The sequence below is a fragment of the Ambystoma mexicanum genome, chromosome 2p (genome assembly GCF_040938575.1).
Source record: "Ambystoma mexicanum isolate Mex_15411 chromosome 2p, UKY_AmexF1_1, whole genome shotgun sequence".
NCBI lineage: Eukaryota > Metazoa > Chordata > Amphibia > Caudata > Ambystomatidae > Ambystoma > Ambystoma mexicanum.
In genome coordinates, this window is record NC_090923.1 from 152,687,631 (window position 1) to 152,707,752 (window position 20,122).

Below are 20,122 nucleotides of genomic sequence, written 5' to 3' on the forward strand. Positions count from 1 at the left end.
TGCATTGGGCTGTCTAACAAGTTCATGTTTGATGTGTGAAAAAAGCGCTGCCTCAATCCCACCCAACCAAGCTGGCAAGGTTTATTCCAACCATCTCATAGTACGCCATATTGTAATGGCCCAAAGTCTTATCGATTGCTTGCCAGACCGTATAAACAAAACGCGCAGGACATCAAAGGCGGGAATGTAGGGCATATCTAGTACATACAGACACCTCTGTTGGTTATTTCTCGGTTTCGAAGGAATATAACCAATGTGAAAATTAAAAGGGTTACAAAACAGATCACTGTTGCCAAGGAATCCCTTAATTTAAAAACAGACGGTCTGTTCTCAATTTTGAAATCTAATTCGGTTCTTGCGGGGCATGCACCTTAGCTCTGGTTAAAGACCATAGACCGCTTGTCCCTGGTCTTCAGTTTTTCATGGTAACGCTAAACAAAATATCTCGCAAATTCTGGTGTCTTAATTCCCACGCGAGGAGTGTCTACGATTCCCGACCCTAAATTCAAGAGTGGCCATAACCACTTTATTTCCTTCTTGAGCTTTTTGACCAAGGGGCGGGGGGGGGGGGGAGGGAGCAGTTAGCTCAAAACTGCAGTAATCATTTGAACTCACATATGTGGATATTGTTGTAAAGTAATCTCTCAGGGATGTTGACAAACCTTACTCTGCTGGAAAGCAGTCACTTTTCTAGTACTGTTAGCAAGGGCACACTAGTGATGGGGTGGCAGCTGGACCAAGATGTTGGAGCTAAATTATGCTTCTTCAATAGGTGGTGTGACCCAAGGCGCTTTCAAGGTTGTAGGGACCATGGCCCTATTGGAGGATTTCTGAGTATCATGAAAAGCAGACTCAAAATACCAGCACAATCCTTTTTAATATCTGACCGCCATAGGTAATTTGGACAACAAGTGGATTTGTGGGTATTTAAATCATATGATCTACCGACAAGAGGATTTGGTCTAAAGCTAGCACCTGATGAATAAGGAGAGGGATTGTCTTGAGCCAAACCCAAAACATTTTAGGACCTGTATGAATGGGAGCAAGATCAGCTATTGCAATGAAATGATGGATCAAATAAATCTGGTATAGCCCTTGGTTAATGTGGCAGCAATAGCCGGTCCTGGAGTCTTTAAGCCATAACTCAAAGATGTCTAAAGAAATTAAGATCCAAAGCAGTTAAACATTACTGGCATGACATGAAAGAACGGATATTCAGAAGAGCCCATTTTACCAATGTCAATGTTGTAGCAGAGCTGCCAGAATTAAATTGTGTGTTTTGGAGGTGTGCCCTTGATGTGGACAGAATGCCTTACAGTAGGAGAAGGGTGCCATCTTGATAAAAATGGCAAGAGTCAATTCGAATAGGTAAGGCAGGGAAAAGGCATAATGTAATAGATGGTGATGATGGTTTATGCACTATATCCTATTTGGAACTAGAAGATGGAGATAATGAGGGCTCAACTACTGGTTCTAAAGAGATTTCCAAGTATGTCGAGAGGCGATTGTTGGTACAGTCTACAATTGACTCAATTGGAATATCCATTAGGTCTGTGAAGCCGAGAAAGTGTAAATCTGCGCCATTACTAAGATGTGGCTTAGCAAATGGGACCGTTTACTTATGCAAGATAATGTCCTCCAGAACACAATATTGTAAAAGATTTAACATGTCAGTATGGCGTTGGCTATAGGTTTCCCCAAGTCTGGGGCAAGTGCATGTCACTAGCAAAATTCTGCAAACAAGCCGGCTGGCCTAAACAGCTCCCCTTCTGTCCAATTAACCTTGCTACCATAATGCTAAATCTCTAGACAAACATTCATAATTCCTCCATCACATGATTAAATACTTATTTGAAAAAGTTTGCTATCCATCATTGCATTCTGTGTTGCAGTTTTTTTTTTTAAAGAGGTGCACAGTTCAGAGTTGTCAGAGCATGCTATCAACATAGAAGGAGAGACCATTCAAGTACATGGAGGGTGTGCAATCGATAATAGATTTATCTTTATAAGTGCTCAAAAGCGTACCTGCGCCCAGTTGCTGAAGACCTGGCCATTTCCTCCATACGTCACCAGTTCCTGGGGAAACTGAACGAAAAACAAGTTGAGTGTCAAGTATTGTCTAACCAAACACGCACTTCCAACTAATTTGAAGAGTGCAATCCGTGCAGACCTATTCACTCCTAGAGTTGTGTCCTGCAGCAGCCGAAGGGGACAGACTAGTTGTAGCAACCAGCAGCACACACCGCCTAGGTCATTTCATAGATCACCCTAAAGATACGCAAACAGCAGCAGCACACACCACCTAGGTCATTTCACAGATCACCCTAAAGATATGCAAACAGCAGCAACACACACTACCTAGGTCATTTCACAGATCACCCTAAAGATATGCAAAGAGCAGCAGCACACATCACCTAGGTCATTTCACAGATCACCCTAAAGATATGCAAACAGCAGCAACACACACTACCTAGGTCATTTCACAGATCACCCTAAAGATATGCAAACAGCAGCAGCGCACACCACCTAGGTCATTTCACAGATCACCCTAAAGATATGCAAACAGCAGCAGCACATAGCACAGAAATGCAGTCATATGTAGCATTGGCTGTTCATCCGATATAGTTTTGTATTTAAATTTATTTTGACAAAGACAATTTCATAACCTATGGCTGACTGAGCAGTCTTATGGCTGGGTACTTTAGTTTAAAAAAAACAAAAATAGACAGTGGCGGCACAGAAAATGGGACACATTACACAATTAAAACTGCAAATGCAGAATGACAGTAAAGGAAATGTACATATATTACAGGATCATACACGCTCTATACATATATGCCCAGAAAAAGGGAGGATGGATAAATCAGAATGAGAGTTGGTGCCTTAAAGGTAACTTTGAAGTCTGCTGTTGGGTTTATGGCATTCCCCTTACTGGGTAGAGTTCGTGGGGATGAGGGCAAAAAGCAAGGAGAAGGATGAAAATTAGTGTAGTCAGGGAGAACCGGAAAACAAGACTCAAGAACAGAGCATGACTAGCGAGATAAAGGCGCAAGACAGGTCACAGGTGGATTTGGAAATGTAGGGGATTCCGATTTCACAGCCTATGCAACTTCCATTTTTTGATTTAACAAGAATAGATAAATCTCTTCATCTACAATCTAAATGGGTTAAGACAAGCCTACCATTCCCATTCCACCATGCCCCCCAGTCAAGTGGGTATTGTTCCACTCAAGCAGTTACTTCAGTGTTACATATTGCATATTGTACCTCTGAGGGACTGAAATGTGCTGTTGTGGTGCATGCAAGCATGAATGCTGCGTTTGCACAACACTACCTGCAGACATTTTGTTTCTTCCATGACTGCTGGTGTTCTTCTCACTAAGTGCTCGGGTGATTGAGGAGATTTCAGAATTCCTTTTTGTGATATTATTATAGTGAGTTTGCAGATTAAAGACGAACAACGCTAAGGTAGGATAGGTTATTTATAACGCCCTTAAAACCCAGAGGTTTCTGAGCGCGGACCCGTGGATCGAACCTGTGTTGCTCGATGTCTTCTTGCTCACAAGGTGAGCAGTTGCCCCTGAGCTATACTCCCGAGAGTTCTGTTCAGAGACAGACCCCCACCCTCCCTTTAGCCAATTGAGGTTCTCTAGAGCAGCCAGTTAGTTCCTTCCATAGTTTGCAGCCTAGAACGATACAAGATCGCGAACATAATCCTACCCCTGACCCCCAGAACCCAATGCTCTTTGGGCGAGGTCACAACGTCAGTGACATGCAATGTGTATTACATTATCGCCCATCGGTTAACATTCAGAAATAAGTTGGTGCCTCCACCAGAGAACCATTTCACAGTGACGTTAATGTAAGAACCCCTAGAAAGGATGCACAAAGTATTTAGCGCGACATGGTTAACCATACACTTTACAACATATTACATACAGTGCACTATGCACACATACAAACCTCAATTAAGAAATGAGAACTCACAAGTGCTTTTTGCTCATTATAATTACAAATATTTGATTGGATAATCTAAACAATGGAAGATAGAAACATTTTCCAGTCCCCGTATAAGCAAAATGCTCATCCGTGTATAAAGGTAAAAGATCATACAAGTAAACGGGATAATGTCTCACGTGTAGGATTAGTTCGGAAGCAAAATGATACGCGCACTGCCAAAGGAAAGAATTTCTGCGAAAAATCCTATTTACAAATCATGTTACAATCACAAGTACAGTTGGATTGTTTTGCATGAGTTTTTATTCAGGTAGTGAAGAGCCGACACGTGTTTCGACCCTGCAGGTCATTCAAGGCCTGGTTTCAAAAATAGAGAATACGTACCATAGCATGGTGTATCGTCTGGATAAGGACTCGAATGAGTCCAATGAAAGAATAAAAGACAAGTTGGTCACAAAAAACACCCAATCATCAGTTTGAATCTTTTTGAGGACTCTTTTTTAACTAACCGATGGGCGATAATGTAATACACATTGCAGGCCACTGACATTGTGACTTCGCCCAGAGAGCATTGGGTTTGTTGCCTTCGATCTGCAAACTCACTAGAAGAATATCTGAAAAAGTAATTCCGATATCTCCTTAATCACCTAAGCACATAGTGAGAAGAAACTTTGGTTGCGTGCTTACACCTTTATCTGCGCTAGTGGTGTCTTTCTTCCTATTGTAACCTCTGCTGTTTACAATATATATATAGACACAATAGATTCCAATCCAGTCTGTATGTGGGACATCTTTTATTTGGCCTTTTTGGACGATGTGTTTTGGCATTACACTATTGCCTTTTTCAAATCCGGGCTTTTCCCAAGTTTTCGTGATCCAGTTATTCTGCTTAATTGTAGTGCTAAATAATTATTGGGGTTGAATCCCATCTGAAAAAAGTAGGGCTTGTGCTTCAAGCGTCGGGTTTATGAGACGCTTGAAGCACAAGCATACTAATGAAGCAGTATAATATTCACTGCCGACCTCTGTAAAACCACATCATAAATCAAATCAATCCCATCTAACACTGCCGTCCAATACTCCAGCACTCTCGGGCAATCCCACAACAAATGCAATAATGTACCCCTATCATTATTACAGCCCCAACACAAATCATCCGTCCGGAGCCCCAATCTAAACATCTTAACCGGTGTCCAATACAACTTTCCAATAATTTTTTGTCGAATCAAACGTAAACCCATATCAGGACCCAATGTCAAATGAACCCTCAAAATGTATTTCAACTCCAACTCAGAGAGTTCAACCAGAACATCGTCCGACCATACAGACCTTAATCTAGACCATGCCCCCTGGAGTTTCTCTTCAATAGGCATACATTGCATATAGGTACGTACCCCGTATTCCGGACCTTGCAATAAAGTACAAATCTCTGGTTTATTCCCAATAGAACCATCAGCCAATTCCAATCTATTATTTACCATAATCTCTAAAGCTAAGTACCTACGCAACTCAGTCCGCCTCAGACCATACCTATTCGTCAATTCCTCCATTATCTCGAAACCATCCTCCAAGCACATGTCTTGTAGCCACAATCGGGCGTAACTTCAATCTATTAACTGGCAATTTGTGCATACTGTAAACGGATCTCAAGTCAAAAGGAGCACAAACGCCCCTTTCCATGCGCAACCAAATTGGATCATTCACCCCACCATCTCTAAAGTAATAGGAACTTTTTTTTTAGTAAAAAAGCATTATAATATTTTACCAAGTCAGGGAATCCAAATCCCCCATCCTCAACATTTTGTACGAGTATATATTTCGGAACTCTAGGTCTCTTACCAGAACCCCACAGGAAGGAAGAAAAAAGTTTGTCAATTTTAATTAGCTGTTTCTTGTACAACAGCAATGGGATGGACTGAAGAATATACAATATTTTCGGTAAAAGAACCATTTGAATTGCATTGATCTTAGCCCACAGGGTCAAAGTCAATCTCTCCCATCTCCTAATCCATAGGGACAAGTGTCCAGTTACCAAATCCAGATTATACTGCAGTAGTTTCTTTAAATCCCCAATAATATGAATACCTAGGTACTTAACCCCCCCTGGAGACAATTTACAATTCCACGAACTCAAAATTGAACCGTCACTCCGACCAGACAAAGGGAAAACCTCTGTTTTCTCCCAGTTCACCTTATGCCCTGACAGTTCACCCAATTCTTGAAACATTGATTTTATTACCACTTCACACTCTTCTGGATTTGCTTACATAAGAAGCATATCATCAGCATATGATAGGAACTTGTCTAACATTGGTACCTTTAATAATCTCACATTGTCTAAAATAAGCAGCAAGAGGTTCCAATGCCAAATCAAACAAAAAAGGTGACAACGGACAACCCTGTCTCGTGCCCCTCCACAACTGGAATGAATCTGAAACCACACCATTAACCAAAACCCTGGCCTTAATATCATGATGAATACAATCCACCATCCTCATAAAAGACGGGCCAAAACCCATTTTTAGCAAAGCAAATTTCAGAAACTTCCAATTCACCCTATCCAAGGCTTTTTCAGCATCAAAGAAACATATGACTTCATTTGTATCCCTCACAAACCGGGCATCAACCACATTTAACACAGTTTGAATATTGTCATAGCCATACCTTCCTGGTATGAAGCCCACCTGTGACCCATCAACCAAATCTTTCACACATAATCCCAATCTATTAGCCCAAATTTTTGTGAACATTTTTAGGTCCACATTTAGCAAAGAGATAGGCCTGTAGTTCCCACATCTAGTGTGATCTTTATTAGGTTTTGGTAACACCACAATCATTGCCTCTTTCATGGAATCACACATCATTCCCGACACAACGAACTCATTATAAAGTTCACACAAAATAGGCGCCAATTGGGTTTCGAATTGTTTATAAAATTCAGAAACAATACCATCAGGACCAGGTGATTTCCCATCCTTCATTTGGGAAATGGCCAAAGAAACTTCAGCAACCTCAATTGCAGCATCAAGAGAGGTACTTTTCTCTAGAGTCAGTTTGGAGAGTGGAATCTTCTCAAAAAATGATTCCAGTTCATCAATAGTCGGGTCACAATCTTCTTTATACAAAGATTCATAATAATCTGAGATTTGTGACCATTACCCAAGCCACTTCAGGATAGTATGGTGAATGTTCGCCTGCGTTTTAGAGAATTGTTATTGTTTCCTTAAGTCACATCTAGAGTGCCGCATTAAGATCGTGCTGTGAATGTTGACATTTGGCGCACGCCCTGAAAATTGTTACTTTTGCATTGAGTCACATCTAGAGAGTGCCACTTTAAGATAGCACAGTTAATTCTAGCCTGCGCCACATTGGGACAGTACTATGAATATCAGCCTGAGTCGCTGGCTTTTGAAATTGGAAATTCTCTTGTTGTCTAGGTGTCTCAAATCTAGGTGTTACAATTACTGCCTGCTACAGTTTGAAACTTAGGCCTTTCTCCCGTTGTCTTGGTGCCTAAATTCTAGGTGCTCCAACTAATGCCTGCCACCCTTTGAAACCTAGGCATTTCTCCCGTTATCTAGGTGCCACAAATTCTAATTCCAATTACTGCCTGCTACTGTTTGAAACCTAGGCCTTTCTCCCATTGTCTGGGTGTCTCAAATTTGAACGCTCACCTTGTTTCCACAGGGACGCCTCACGATAAGTTAGGATGCTCTTGGGACCCCTCACCTTTCCTGGAATTCGGGTTGTCGAGGATCGGCTCTAGAAGACAGGAGGTGAAGTTTAACTGCTGTTCCTTCCCTTGCAACCCACCTCCCCGGTTCCCTTTGCTTTCTATAATGATGCACTCTCCATCCTGCCGCGCTGGGCAGGGGCGCGTCGTTAATGGCACCGTTCCACCGAGTTTCTTCACTGGCGAGGGCCGGAGTCCAGACCAGCTGCAACTCCTTTTTAGGTAAGTCTTTATAAGTGAAAGCAATGTCTTAATTTGGATTTGCACTAAGTAACGTGCTCGCTTCTTCTTGCAGGTGAAGGGAGATGCGGTGGAAGCTAAAGCAGAGTTCGAGAAAGTAAGATGGAACGCCAAGTGGTGCTGAAAGCGTCCTTGCAAATGGCTAACCTGTGCTATGGTTTGTCTTGCTGGTCGAGAAGAACTGAAGAAGAATGGTTCTCAGGAATCCAAGGGGACGAAAGATGTCTTTAAGGTGATGGTCTTCCTGAAGAACTTGTAAGTAGTTCCCAAGATGCCTCGTCCCCCCCTTTACCTTCCAGTGGTGGTGGTGCTATAGGACAACAAGCGTTGGACGACTTCGATTGCCGGAAGATGCTGCAGAGCAGGGAAGGATGGCGATTGTTCTTGCCTTTTCTCGCCCCAGGAGGCCAGGATGCTGAGCAGGACCCAGTGAACGTCGCGCTGCTAAAGCAGAATAACGTGAAGCGCGTGCCTCTAATCGGGCGTGGTTTAAAAAGCCAGGTGGTATCCAAGGTGCCTTCGGGGTGAGCCCCTCCCTGGATGCTAGACCGCTGAATGCAGTTTCCCAGTATTCCACATGGGGGCAGCCATGCTTGTCCATTGCCCGTTGAAACCCCGTCCCAGCATGTGTCTTCGATGCCAACAGCGCCAGGACTGGCTCCAAGGGGAACCGAATAAGGTCCTTAGGGCCCTGTGAGCCCTTGGTGGGGATGAGATCGTGACACAAATTGAGTTGTTTCAACTACTGCCTGCAATTCTTTGAAACCTAGGCCTCGGTCCTGAAATACAGCTCTGCCAACTCTAGATGTTTTAAATACCACTTGCGCTGCATTTCAAACCTCTGGGCACTCCATCGGTACCTACCATAATTGAGTCCTAGGCCTCCGGACACCCAAGAACACCCAGCAGCCTACAAAGCTAGTAAATACCTCAAATCACTAATCTGGTTACCCTTCTCCCCATAGCCCGAAACAGCCAAGCCACACGTCCAACACCTTGTACTCCCTTGGACAGTACCACTATAGAAAAGAAAACCTTAAACCAACAGATGGAACGGACAGACACTCTTAGAGATCACAGAGGCATTGCAATGTAAGAGGAAAACCTTAATATTGTCCTAGCACAAGCCATGACGGGCGGGCAAGTGCCCTGTAAACTCTGCACCCAGAACAACAACTACCACGGAGGACCCAAAATGCCCTGACACAGAAATGGACGCCAACAAAGAGCAGGAACATGGAACAACCATTACAAATACACAAATTCAATTGCCTCCAGTAAAAACCATCTTGAATACAGAACACAACACGTCAAATACTACTATGAACAGAACAAACATTGTAAGAGAAAACACCCTATACCTTACACCGTACCTCGCAACAACAGCAGAGCCTCGATACTTCCACACTGACATCTCCAGACAAGCAAATACTCCTCCCAAACAACCTGAAAAAAAGACAGGAGTACCCAAGAAGAGATTGGGATGATGCCAACCCCCTTACTCCATACAACACCAGAACAGAAGGGCTCTATCAATATCCACATCATACCACACGCGACGATGAAGCACCAGAAGTCAACAACCCAACTATCAATCTAACAAGCAGATTCAATGAAGAAACAACCTCTGCTGAACCTCAACCAACCGGTGTCAATACAGAAGCACCCCGAATGAACACCCAAATACCAAAACTCCACTGGCTCCCAGTTCCGGCAAGGATCAAATTGAAGACCCTCTGCATCATGCACAAGGCCCTACTAATCACCCCTCTGCAGCTGTGTCCGTTGGCATAATCATCAGGAATCCCACAGGATCCCGGGCCCTTCCTCCCAATAAACACCAACACCCCTGCTCCCCCACTACACTGCCCAGTGGTCCCTGCATGGTGGTTCCACTTAAAACCCTTCAGTGCGGCTGTACTAGCACTTCGCTTGTGGGTCTCCCCCTGGCTCACCTCGCACTTCCCTCCCGGACAGTCGACCAGCGCTTGCCCACCCATCCCCTTTCCCTGCACTTCTCCGCTCTTCCCCATTCCCCTGCACAGCCGAATGCCACAAAGCCTAGTAGGACCACAACTATTTTATTGCCCCCATTATGTCCCATGTTCCCTTCACATTTAGCCTTATAGCGCTTTGAAACAACTCAGTTGGAGAAAGCGCGTTACAAATACTCAAAAGAAAACGTTTCTAGCAGTAGTTTGCGATGCTAAAAGTGTTTGTTTTGTTAGTTTTATTCCTATTGATATAGCACACAACAGCCCGAGGACATCGTGGCACTTGTTACAGTACAAAGCTTAGTTACTTCATTAGCAGTATATATACAGGTTACAATACAGTTATATTACATTTGTGTTATATTACAATATACATGGCAGAAGTAGAGGAGTGTTGAATAAAGCTTTATTAAGGAGGTGGAAATATTTTCCATTTGTCAGGAAGCTAAGGATAATTGTTATTCAATTCTAGGGTAGTAATTCTTTCCTGTTCCATCATGCATCTTATCAAAACATGCTGCCAGTCAATAAGTTGCAGCTGTTGGTGAATGAAAGGAGTCCATGAAAGTACAACATGTTTGGGGTGGGGGATAGAGTTTGGGATTGGTAATGCGAAACGTTTAGTTTTGAAGGCTTTACAACATCCATCTTGCTTTTAACCTTGTGCTGCTTCCTTATTGTAGTCCCATCATCAAGCTCACTATATATTTTCCAATGCAGGCTTTGGATTGGGCTGCCTGGGTTTGAGGACGTCTCAGCAGGATAAAGTCATCCAGTCACCGACTTACATTTCATTGTTTTCGCTTTTTATCAACACGTGTCTCGGGTCTGGACATTTTTGCACATTATGGAAGAAACAAATTTCCCCAGGGGAGTTAATAGAGGCAGGCCTAGTCATTTTTTGGATAATCTTTAGAAAGGTTTCCACGAAATGATGAGTTGGCCCAATGGTGGGACCGTGTAATTAGCGCACAGATGGCTTAGAGATGGAGCTTAAGGTGTCAAGCGAGAAGATGAGCTCTAGTGTAGATCCAGAATCATGGCAACACGATGGCTGAAGTTTTACAATGCTGTGTTAGACATGAGAATTTTAGACATGACATATTAGAGGTTGCCAGTTTTTGTCGGGTGATCAGGATTTTGAAAATCTCCAAAACATAGATAAGGGTATTAACTCCTTAAATGCTGGACTGTATAGACAAGTATAAAATGCTAAGGATGAGTACGCTCATCCTATTTGCATAAAAGGCGTTTGCTGGGCCTAGCAGATGGCCAGGAGGAAATGGATTGTTTCATAGGTGGCAAATTCGTATGGCTTGCATCTGAAACAGTCTGGGTCAAACGCCCGGGCGAGGAATCGGGGGCTTAGATCGGGTATTTCAGCAGCAGAGGACTCTTTGAAAGGTATGGAGCAGAATATTTATCCAGGGAAGTCGTGTGATGCCATTAGGTTATAGCAGGATAACACTCTGGTTCATAAGGGCGACTGCAGGCACAGACTGGTTTGGCTTTAGTGCACAAAGGTGGCACCCACCTGCTTTGCCATTGTGTATAGGGCTGCATTGTGGTTGCCAGACAGGTGTCACTTTCCAGGTGAAAGTGACTAGATAAACTATTGCCAAATGGGGCCACAGTAGTAATGACATTCCTGTAGCTCTGTCCACCCCATGCACAAAAGCCGTCACTACTATACTTTTGCAACATTACAAATCCAATGCGTACATTCTCAAGCAGTATTATGCCTAAAGGTATTTGCACGGATGCTAGTGCAGGACTGAAAGCATTAAGGAAGACCACATTTGAAAATTACTGTGTTTTCTACAATAATTATCTGGGGAATTATTGGGCCCGAATTCCTATGTGAAATTACACAAACAGTTGTTTAGCACATAGGCTGTAGCATTATCTCTGTCACATTGCCATCAATTTCCAAGACATGGAGACCAAATTTGCCAGGTGGCCTGACCGGCTTTTCAGAAGATGCCGGTTGTTTATTCACCCCACAGGACCCTATATGGCGTGACGATCCTAGCAGCAAAGTGCAAGGCAAACTCCAAATGCACGGAGAGGAGAGCAAAGGAAAGCAGGTTGCCATTTGAGCACATGGGTCTCATCTTCTGAGCTAGGATCCCCATGAGTCCATCCCACAAGTGTAGCTGCAGGGAGGAGCGTGTGGACCTCAAAGCTTCTGCTGAAAAGAGGAGTTTGAGGGTGGCATCAAAAAGGCAGGACTTCAGCAGCCATTCAAAAAGTCAGAGCACAGGACAGGCAAAAGGAGAGGCTAACGAGACAAACAAAATAATGTATCCACCACCCCAAAAGAAAATAAAGTTTCAAACTAATCAGTTAAAATTAACCAAAGGGTATGGCGACAAGGACTATGCAAGTGTGTTTCACCTACAGGAGAAGAGAGCCTCGTATTTTGCTCTCCTTAGAACACAAAGCACAAATTGCTTGATGATCCACTTCCAACCCTTGGGTCTGGCCACTCCCATCATGACCAGCCACTTAATCATCCATGCACCCATCCCATTTCTTTGGGTGGGCATGTGAGGTTTTGGAGTCCCCCAAGGTGTACAGTAGTGCCCTACTGCAACATCAGGGTAAAGGTATCAAACCTTAATATTTGCTTCCCTTACTGTTATCTCAGATTTATAACAAAAACGGTTCATGAAGGAAATATTTAAACACTCAATGTCACATTCATCCAAATGCAACAAGGTTAATACAATGTACTAGCTGACCCTAACTGGAAATTCTTTCCCTAGGTGGGCGATGGCGCATCCACCTAAGAAAGGAACACGCTGACCCGGTCAGGCGATTCCTCCCGTAGGTGGGCGATGGTGTGCCGCCTAGCTAATAGGGATAGCGGGAGAAAACACTGTCCCTCATGGCTGTTAATTCTCCTTCACTGTATCAGAGTAAAAACTGATTTTTTAAAAAACGTTTTTTAATTTGATTTAGTTCAAATTCAACTTTACAAATACATAAAATTCAATATTCATAATATAAGTTACTTTACCATAACATACATATAGTTCTCAGTAAGAACAATCAGCATGTTATAATTTCAACTTGCTAACTTTAGCATACAGTAACTAAGTATAGATTAAAAGTGTTTTCACAAAGTATTAATTCATAATGAAACCAAATAAATTTTTCACTATTCCTTTTACAATCGCAATGGAATTTCTCTCATACGGGAAGGCAGCATCAAGAATAAGCAGAGTTGCAATTCTAACTGAGATTTTACCAGACCCAAAAATTTCAGCCCATATTTCATTGTCCGTTCTCTGAACGTACTTTAGTGTCATGCAATTGGCAAGTTTCATGCGCTGAGAAGTAAAGGCTTTGCATTTGTAATAATGTGACGGAGAGTTTCTATCTGTGACTCGTCTTTACAGAACCGACAATAGGCTAATTCTTTAAGTACACTTTGTCTGACCAGAATCTCTTTAACAGGCCGCAAATTAAGCCAAAGTCTTAGAATTTTCGATCTTAGTACAGGCGATGGACATTTTACAAGATAGTTTGGCATTGTACGAAACCGTTTGTGCCCAAAAAGATTCCTGTCAAAATCTTTTAGTGTTTAACATTTTTCTTGTGTTAATAACCAATCAGACTGATAGAGTTTAACCTTTGCTCTGTTCGGATTCATGAGAAGATCAATAATCGAGATATTTGCATTAGCTAGCGCGCATTCAAAATGTGTATTTTCCAAGTTGACGGGAATGGCTGCTTCGAAGTTCACAAATGATTGGCCAGAATAGCAAGACTATCTCGATTGGTGTTACCTAAAAGACATTTCCGAAATAATGTACACATTTTACAGGTAATCTGAATGTGAATTGATAAGAGGCCAAGTTCAAACCTGAGTAGCATGGTTGGCGTGCTTTTTGGCAAGTTAAGTACGGAATTCCAGAACTTGGCTTCTAGTTGGTTCCAGAATAGCCGAGGTCTTGGTAACACGGTTTCCATCCGATACGTAATGATTGGCAAGACCTTGTGTTCATAAAAGGACATGATGGGTGTACATGTTAACTTACCAAATTTTGCAAGCAGATTTCTAGCCTGAGATGCGAGCATAGCGAGTTTAGATATTAGTGCTAGTTCAAGAGGTTTTTCAGAGATTGAGTTATTAAAGTTCAGCCCTAGATATTTATATTCGGAGACCTCTTGTAATGTTTGGTTTGCTATTGACCACTGATACTTATTTGAAAAAAGGACGATTTGAGTTTCCCAAGTGTAATGATTTGCGTTTTGTCCTGATTTACTGTTAGATTATTGCTAGACGCATATTGCGCAAGTAAGTCAAGAAGAGTTTGCAGCTCAATGGAGTTTGGGATAGCAACACCAAATCGTCCGCATAGAGTAGCCAGGTTATTGTTTGATTTTCTAACTTTGGGGAATCAGAAGAGGCTGTTGCAAAAGAATCTGCTATATCCAAGAGCAAGATTGAAAAGCGTTGAGGCAAGTATGCAACCTTGCTTAAGGCCTCTTGCGGTCATAATGATTTTAGAACGAGGGCATTCCATGTTTAGCTTGATTTGAACAGACGTGTTTGTATGCAAAAGACTCACAATTTTAACTAATGATTCAGGACAATCATATTTCACTAATTTACTCAGAAGAAACTTTGTCAATTGAATCAAACGCCATTGAGTCAGGGCATTGAGTAGTGTTAGATTAATTGCGTGCCTAGTCCAGAGACAAATCCAGTTTAGAATGGGTCCTTTCGATGAGTTGATAATGACCAAGCATTTGTGTCACGAAGGACTCATCTACAATAGATTTTTCCAAGTACATCTAATAATGCGATGGGCCGGTAACCCATGGGATCCTGGTGGTCTCCTTTTTGATGGATTGGCACTATGATTGAGTGAGTCCAAGATTTCGGGATCTCTTGATTAAATTGAATTAACTGAAATATGATGTAAAGGATAGACGCCCAAAGGTCAACGTTCTTTTTCAGGACTGCATTAGAGAGTCTGTCAGGACCACGGGCATGGGACATGCAGGCCTTATTGATGAAAAACGAATATCGTCATCATCAAATTTCAGTTCGAACTTAGGAGACAAAGCACAAGGGTCCTTAGGAGATAGTGGAGCAGCATAGATAGCTGAAAAATGGGTTATCCAATCTTTTCTGTAACTCCATTTATTTGTGAGGTTAATTGCGAGGCATTAGTAACTGAATTGAACGATTGCCAAATCTGTGCAGTATTTTTACTTTGGATCTGCTTTAACATAATTTCGCCATCTTTTTGTTGTTTTAAAATTTTGTATTCGTGCATCCAATTTCTATAGGAGGTTTGGATAGCACGCATGGCTGATGCGCTTAGTGCAAGAGGTACTGTAAAAGCTGGTCTTTCAGCTTTCTATGCAGCGTTTTCCTATTTCGGACAACATAATCACAGTCTTGTGATGTGTTTGGTCTCAAGATCTGAGTGGTGGCATATAACTGCATTTGGTCATAAAGTGCTACTTCAGTTAGGTGAGCAGTTTCCGTACATAATTTGAGAGACAATTTTAAGTGATCGATACAGCACAAGCGATTTGTTGGTCCATTTCAGATGATTTAAGGACTTTTGTTGCCACCAGGCCTGAGCAGAATGGTCTCTCTGGACAAGGGGCTGTATCCAAGGTTAGTTTGAATATTAATGGCTGATGATCACTATATTTGGATATTATTACTGCAAAGTCAGATATACAATTGAAAAGACTGTTACATAAACGTAATCAATAGTCGCACTCTGAATCCCTCTGAACCAAGTCGCATGAGGGGGAGAGTCAGCAGTGCTAGTACCGTTCAGCATTATCAGACTCAAGGATTTTACAAAATTGTTCCACATTTCTACTCATTCTTGTTTTGTGTTGTTTTCCCTTAAAAAGATGTAAGTTCAAATCACCTGCAACAATGATGTGTATAATACCACAGGATAGGATGATATTCTCCATTATGGATGCTAAATTTATAAGGAATGACAGTCGAAATACCCATAGGATACCAGTACAAATTAATACAGGCAATTTTGAAAGAGCTAATGGTGATCCAAGTACATTGAATGTAAGGATTGGAACCAGATAATGAGGTTAATTGAATATTGGCTAGTGTGTTTGTGGCAGTTATCAGACCCGACATGGGTCTCCCTTAGATGCTCGTATTGCATGTTCTAAGTGGATATCATAGTTATTCCAGGTAGGCGGGACTGATTACCAAGTTTCCTGTAGTAGTAGCAGATCATAGTTTCCAAGGATGCTTCGAGAATAATTAATTAGGTTGTTAAATCCTCGAGTGTTCCAACTAATTACTGAGAGGGACACTTGGCACAAGGCCAGATCTAATTACACTCTCGTAATATGAGTGTATTCCTTGGGGCCATTCTGAACTTCTGAGAGATTGTGTTTTGACATGTTGAGGTGAGAATTCCGAGAAGTTTTAAGACCAGATTTTAACAGACTTTTTGTATCATCATTGGCTAAAATCAAAAATCCTAAGTTATACAAGGCATCCTTGGCCGCCCAAATGATATTGCGTATTATCAAAGATTTGGTCCATATAAGGGCTATGCCAAGGTTGCTTTTATTAGGAAATTCAATTTGATCCAAATCATTGGATCCAATTTCCCCAAGCACAATTGTGTCAGAAAAGAGTTTCAAAATGCTCTGTCGATTCATAATGTAAGATGGAGTAATATCTGGTCGGCATGAGAGCAGCAATGAATGCTGTGTTTCTAGTCTAGGATTAATCTTTTTGGAAGTTGGTATAGAGCGTCTTGTAGACATTGCGTTAGAAGGGCATATGTGCATTCAAGAGCTGAGAATTATTTTGGTTAATATTTTGATTCATACTAGAAGAGACGGCTTGACCTTGTCTAGAGTTCATCTGCCATAAACGTGCAATAGAATGTCTTATTTCCTCAAGATCAGTTTGAGAGAAATTACCAGAATTTGCTTTAGAGTGCGATAGACACTCTGAAGAATGGTGCTCCGACTCCGCAAAGGATACTCGTTTAAGGGTATAGTCCCCGAGTTCATTGGTAGAGATCACTGGCAGGAGTGGAATTATGGACGCAGCAGTGCATTTAGCCAGACCATTCGCTGTGATAGGAAAGCAAGGGGGTTCAGATTTTCCCTGTTCTAAGTATGAGTCAATTTCATTTTCAGAGCCTCTCTAGAAGCAATCAGTTTGTTGGTAGACAAAACATTTTCTTTTTGAGTAATAGTCGTAGGACACTTCGGAGCAAAATAAAATTGTGTATTTGGTCATAGTTGAAGGCAGGGATTGATTCTCTACAGCTAATTTGATCAGTTCATCAAGAGGTGGATGATCAGTAATCACTTTGGGGGATTCAATGGGATCAAGTTGTGTATTTCTTTTCTTCAATTTCGCCAATGTCACAATTTTTAGTTATGGAGCTCGAAGCAGCGATTGCTCTGCTGCTAGCATGCCTTAAGTTGTTAATAAATTGTTTAGTAGAAGAGGATGCCACTGATTTATTGGACTTCACGTTCTTCAATTTTTTTGTTGTTTGTGTTCTCTTCCCCTTTGGATTTCATAATGGGACTTGGTTTGCGGTTCTTTGATCGAAGACCGGGTAGGTGGTTTTAGGTTTGTGAGCATTGCTCATGGGTTTAGCCATATGATTGGGGGGTTGGGCATTATGTGCTGATGGTATGAGGTCCGTTGCAACAGATATCTCCATTATAATTCCCTTAACATAGGGCACTGAAGGCACCAACTGTGCTAATTGCTTAGATGGTGAAGATAAATCAACAACTGTAATTTCAGGAGCAAGTTCCGCATTTTGACAATTTTATTTTTTTGGGATCGGTCATCAGTACAAGGCATATTGTTTACCACATTTGCAGTTTGATTCTGGGCCAGAGTCTGGGCTACATCCTTTTGTAGATTGAGTAAGTTAGGTTTTTCATTGAGACAAGCTTGAGAATGATCCAAGGTAGTTGTCATGTTTTTTTTTATAGAGTCTCATAGTATTAAGATTGGCCGCCACTCCTAGTCTGCTATCCAGTGTTTCGAATAGTTTGGCAAGAGCCATTAGTGCAACATTCATCACCTCGAAGGTCACTTGAGGTTTTAGGAGAATAGAATGCTTTTGATGAGATCTGTGTTTCTAGGTTTGTCTTGCGTGGCGTAGGGGCAATGGACAGCTAAAGCTGAAATATTACAGCTAGAATGCTGGAACATTTCAGGCGACTGAAAGGTTAGAGCCCTCTGCTCTGGCAAGAAACAAGAATTGATAGAATCAAGTTCTATCACTGCGTCTTCATCAGCATTAGAAATATCAGTTCAATGTGCATGGGGCACCAGATGGGGCATTACGTAGAACCATGCTATCTGTAAGAGAAGTTGCAATATTAGGAGTATTGAGCTTTGGTTCAGCATGTTTTTTCTCATCACAGTCAGATATCTGGGCGCATACATCCATACAAGGATTCAAACAGACCCACCGTTAGCAATAGGCGGTGGCAGTTCGTTTAAGATAGGAGTGAAATTCATCGCACCATTCCCCTCAGATCCAAAGCCATATTTGCGTATGTCAACATTGTTCGTTGTTGCCGCCTGCTTCGTGCTAATAGTTTTGGCTTTAGGGCGGGGCGTGCAAGGAATCGGAGTCGAGCAAGTATTAGCAGCCTTCGCTGTTGTAGGCAGCTCGTCAGAGTGGTTGCGACTCTGACATGATGCGTTGGCGTATGTTGGAAGGCATTGCCGTAGTGAGCCGGTAGGGGCCCTTTATCTTATACGCCATCCAGGCGTACAGCAGTTCTAGCAAAGGCGGCTAATCAAGCGTGTGACCTACATACAATCAAAAGGAAATATAATACCAGTGAGAAAGCACCACGCCCGAGGTCCCGAACGCCGCGGTAAAGCGGGACTCAACGGGACTCACACGGGTGCGCGCGTGCGGTGCACACACCTGTGTTCCTTTATAGGCCCGCCTCTAATTCCACGGCATTAAGGCATAAACAAATAAGAATCAAGTGATAGTAGCCAGGGTATAATAGTAAATACCAAATTCAGAGTCCTTGTATAAAAGTTCACCTTATGGATAAGGTAGTCTATGAAGCAAAATCCAACAGTGAAAATCTTCCAGCTGCTGGGCAAACGTCCGCGGCAAAGCGGGACTCACACAGGTGCGCGATATATTATAAAGGTCCAAAGAGAACCAATCAAAAGTTATGGAGACAAGACTGTTTATTAGATTGTGTACATTTTCTAATTATATAGAGCGTACGGCCCCGGGATTTTAACTAAGTGTTTTATTCACCCTCTGGGCCAGAGGCTCCAAAAAGAGGATGGTCTACTTGAATATGTTAATAAAAGTCCCTCTCACTCGGGACACCTTAAAAATGTGCTCACAAAAAGTGAGTACTGCTGTTCAGATGCCATATCCTGAGTCTATAGGATATCGTGTTGGTCATGAGAACACTCATGGCCAATTAGGTTGATAGTTTTCAATGGCAATCATGGATTGTGCCATCATCTTCAGGACCATTTTCTTTGCGATAATGGCTTGACTCTGGCGTCCATCTGTGTTGGCAGATAAGGCTACTGTCTGTTACTTGATGGCTGGGGAACGCTGGTAAGCGTACGACGCACGCTCAAAATCACGTAAATTATAAAGGACTTGTCTCTAAATGACTACTCGCTTCGGTCCGAAAGCTGATCTCGCTGTTTGGAATGCTAGGTTTACAACTCTAGCCTGCTTCACCATACCACAGACCACAAAACCCATCCTACATGGACAGATGGTGCTCAGGCATCGACCGCCCTACTTTGTTGGATGGGTGGTGGTGCATATGCAGAAGCCTGATGCTCTTGCTGGTCTAAGCAGTCTTGGCTGTGGTTGTAGTGGTTCAAGATAGCAGATGGTGACCTGCTGGCAGACATTGCTAGAGAGACCAAAACTGGTTAAGACTGCAGAGGCAACGACTCTGATGTACACCACAGTTCACAGAAGCCCCTGGGTATATGCATTAATTGGCATCAAGCAATCTGGTGGACAAAATAATTAACCTGCATACAGCTGGCTGTATCACGTCGTATCCTTCCATTTTATACTATCCCTCTGCAGATAAGTGGTGGAAGGTGCTGCAGATTGGCATGCAATGATTAATTCAGCAAAGAGACTAAAATCAAAGGAGATATTGGGAATGGCACATAAGAACTCAGTCA

At 42.3% G+C, this 20,122-nt stretch overlaps 1 protein-coding gene across 1 annotated transcript in view; it reads right to left on the bottom strand.

Moving 5' to 3' along the window:
- UROC1 (urocanate hydratase 1) overlaps window positions 1-20,122 on the bottom strand; it is a 482,866-nt gene that overhangs the window by 324,320 nt on the left and 138,424 nt on the right. Inside the window, exon 4 of the mRNA XM_069643013.1 lies at window positions 2,026-2,085. Coding sequence (XP_069499114.1) covers window positions 2,026-2,085 — 60 coding nt within the window. The remainder of the gene's footprint in view (window positions 1-2,025; window positions 2,086-20,122) is intronic.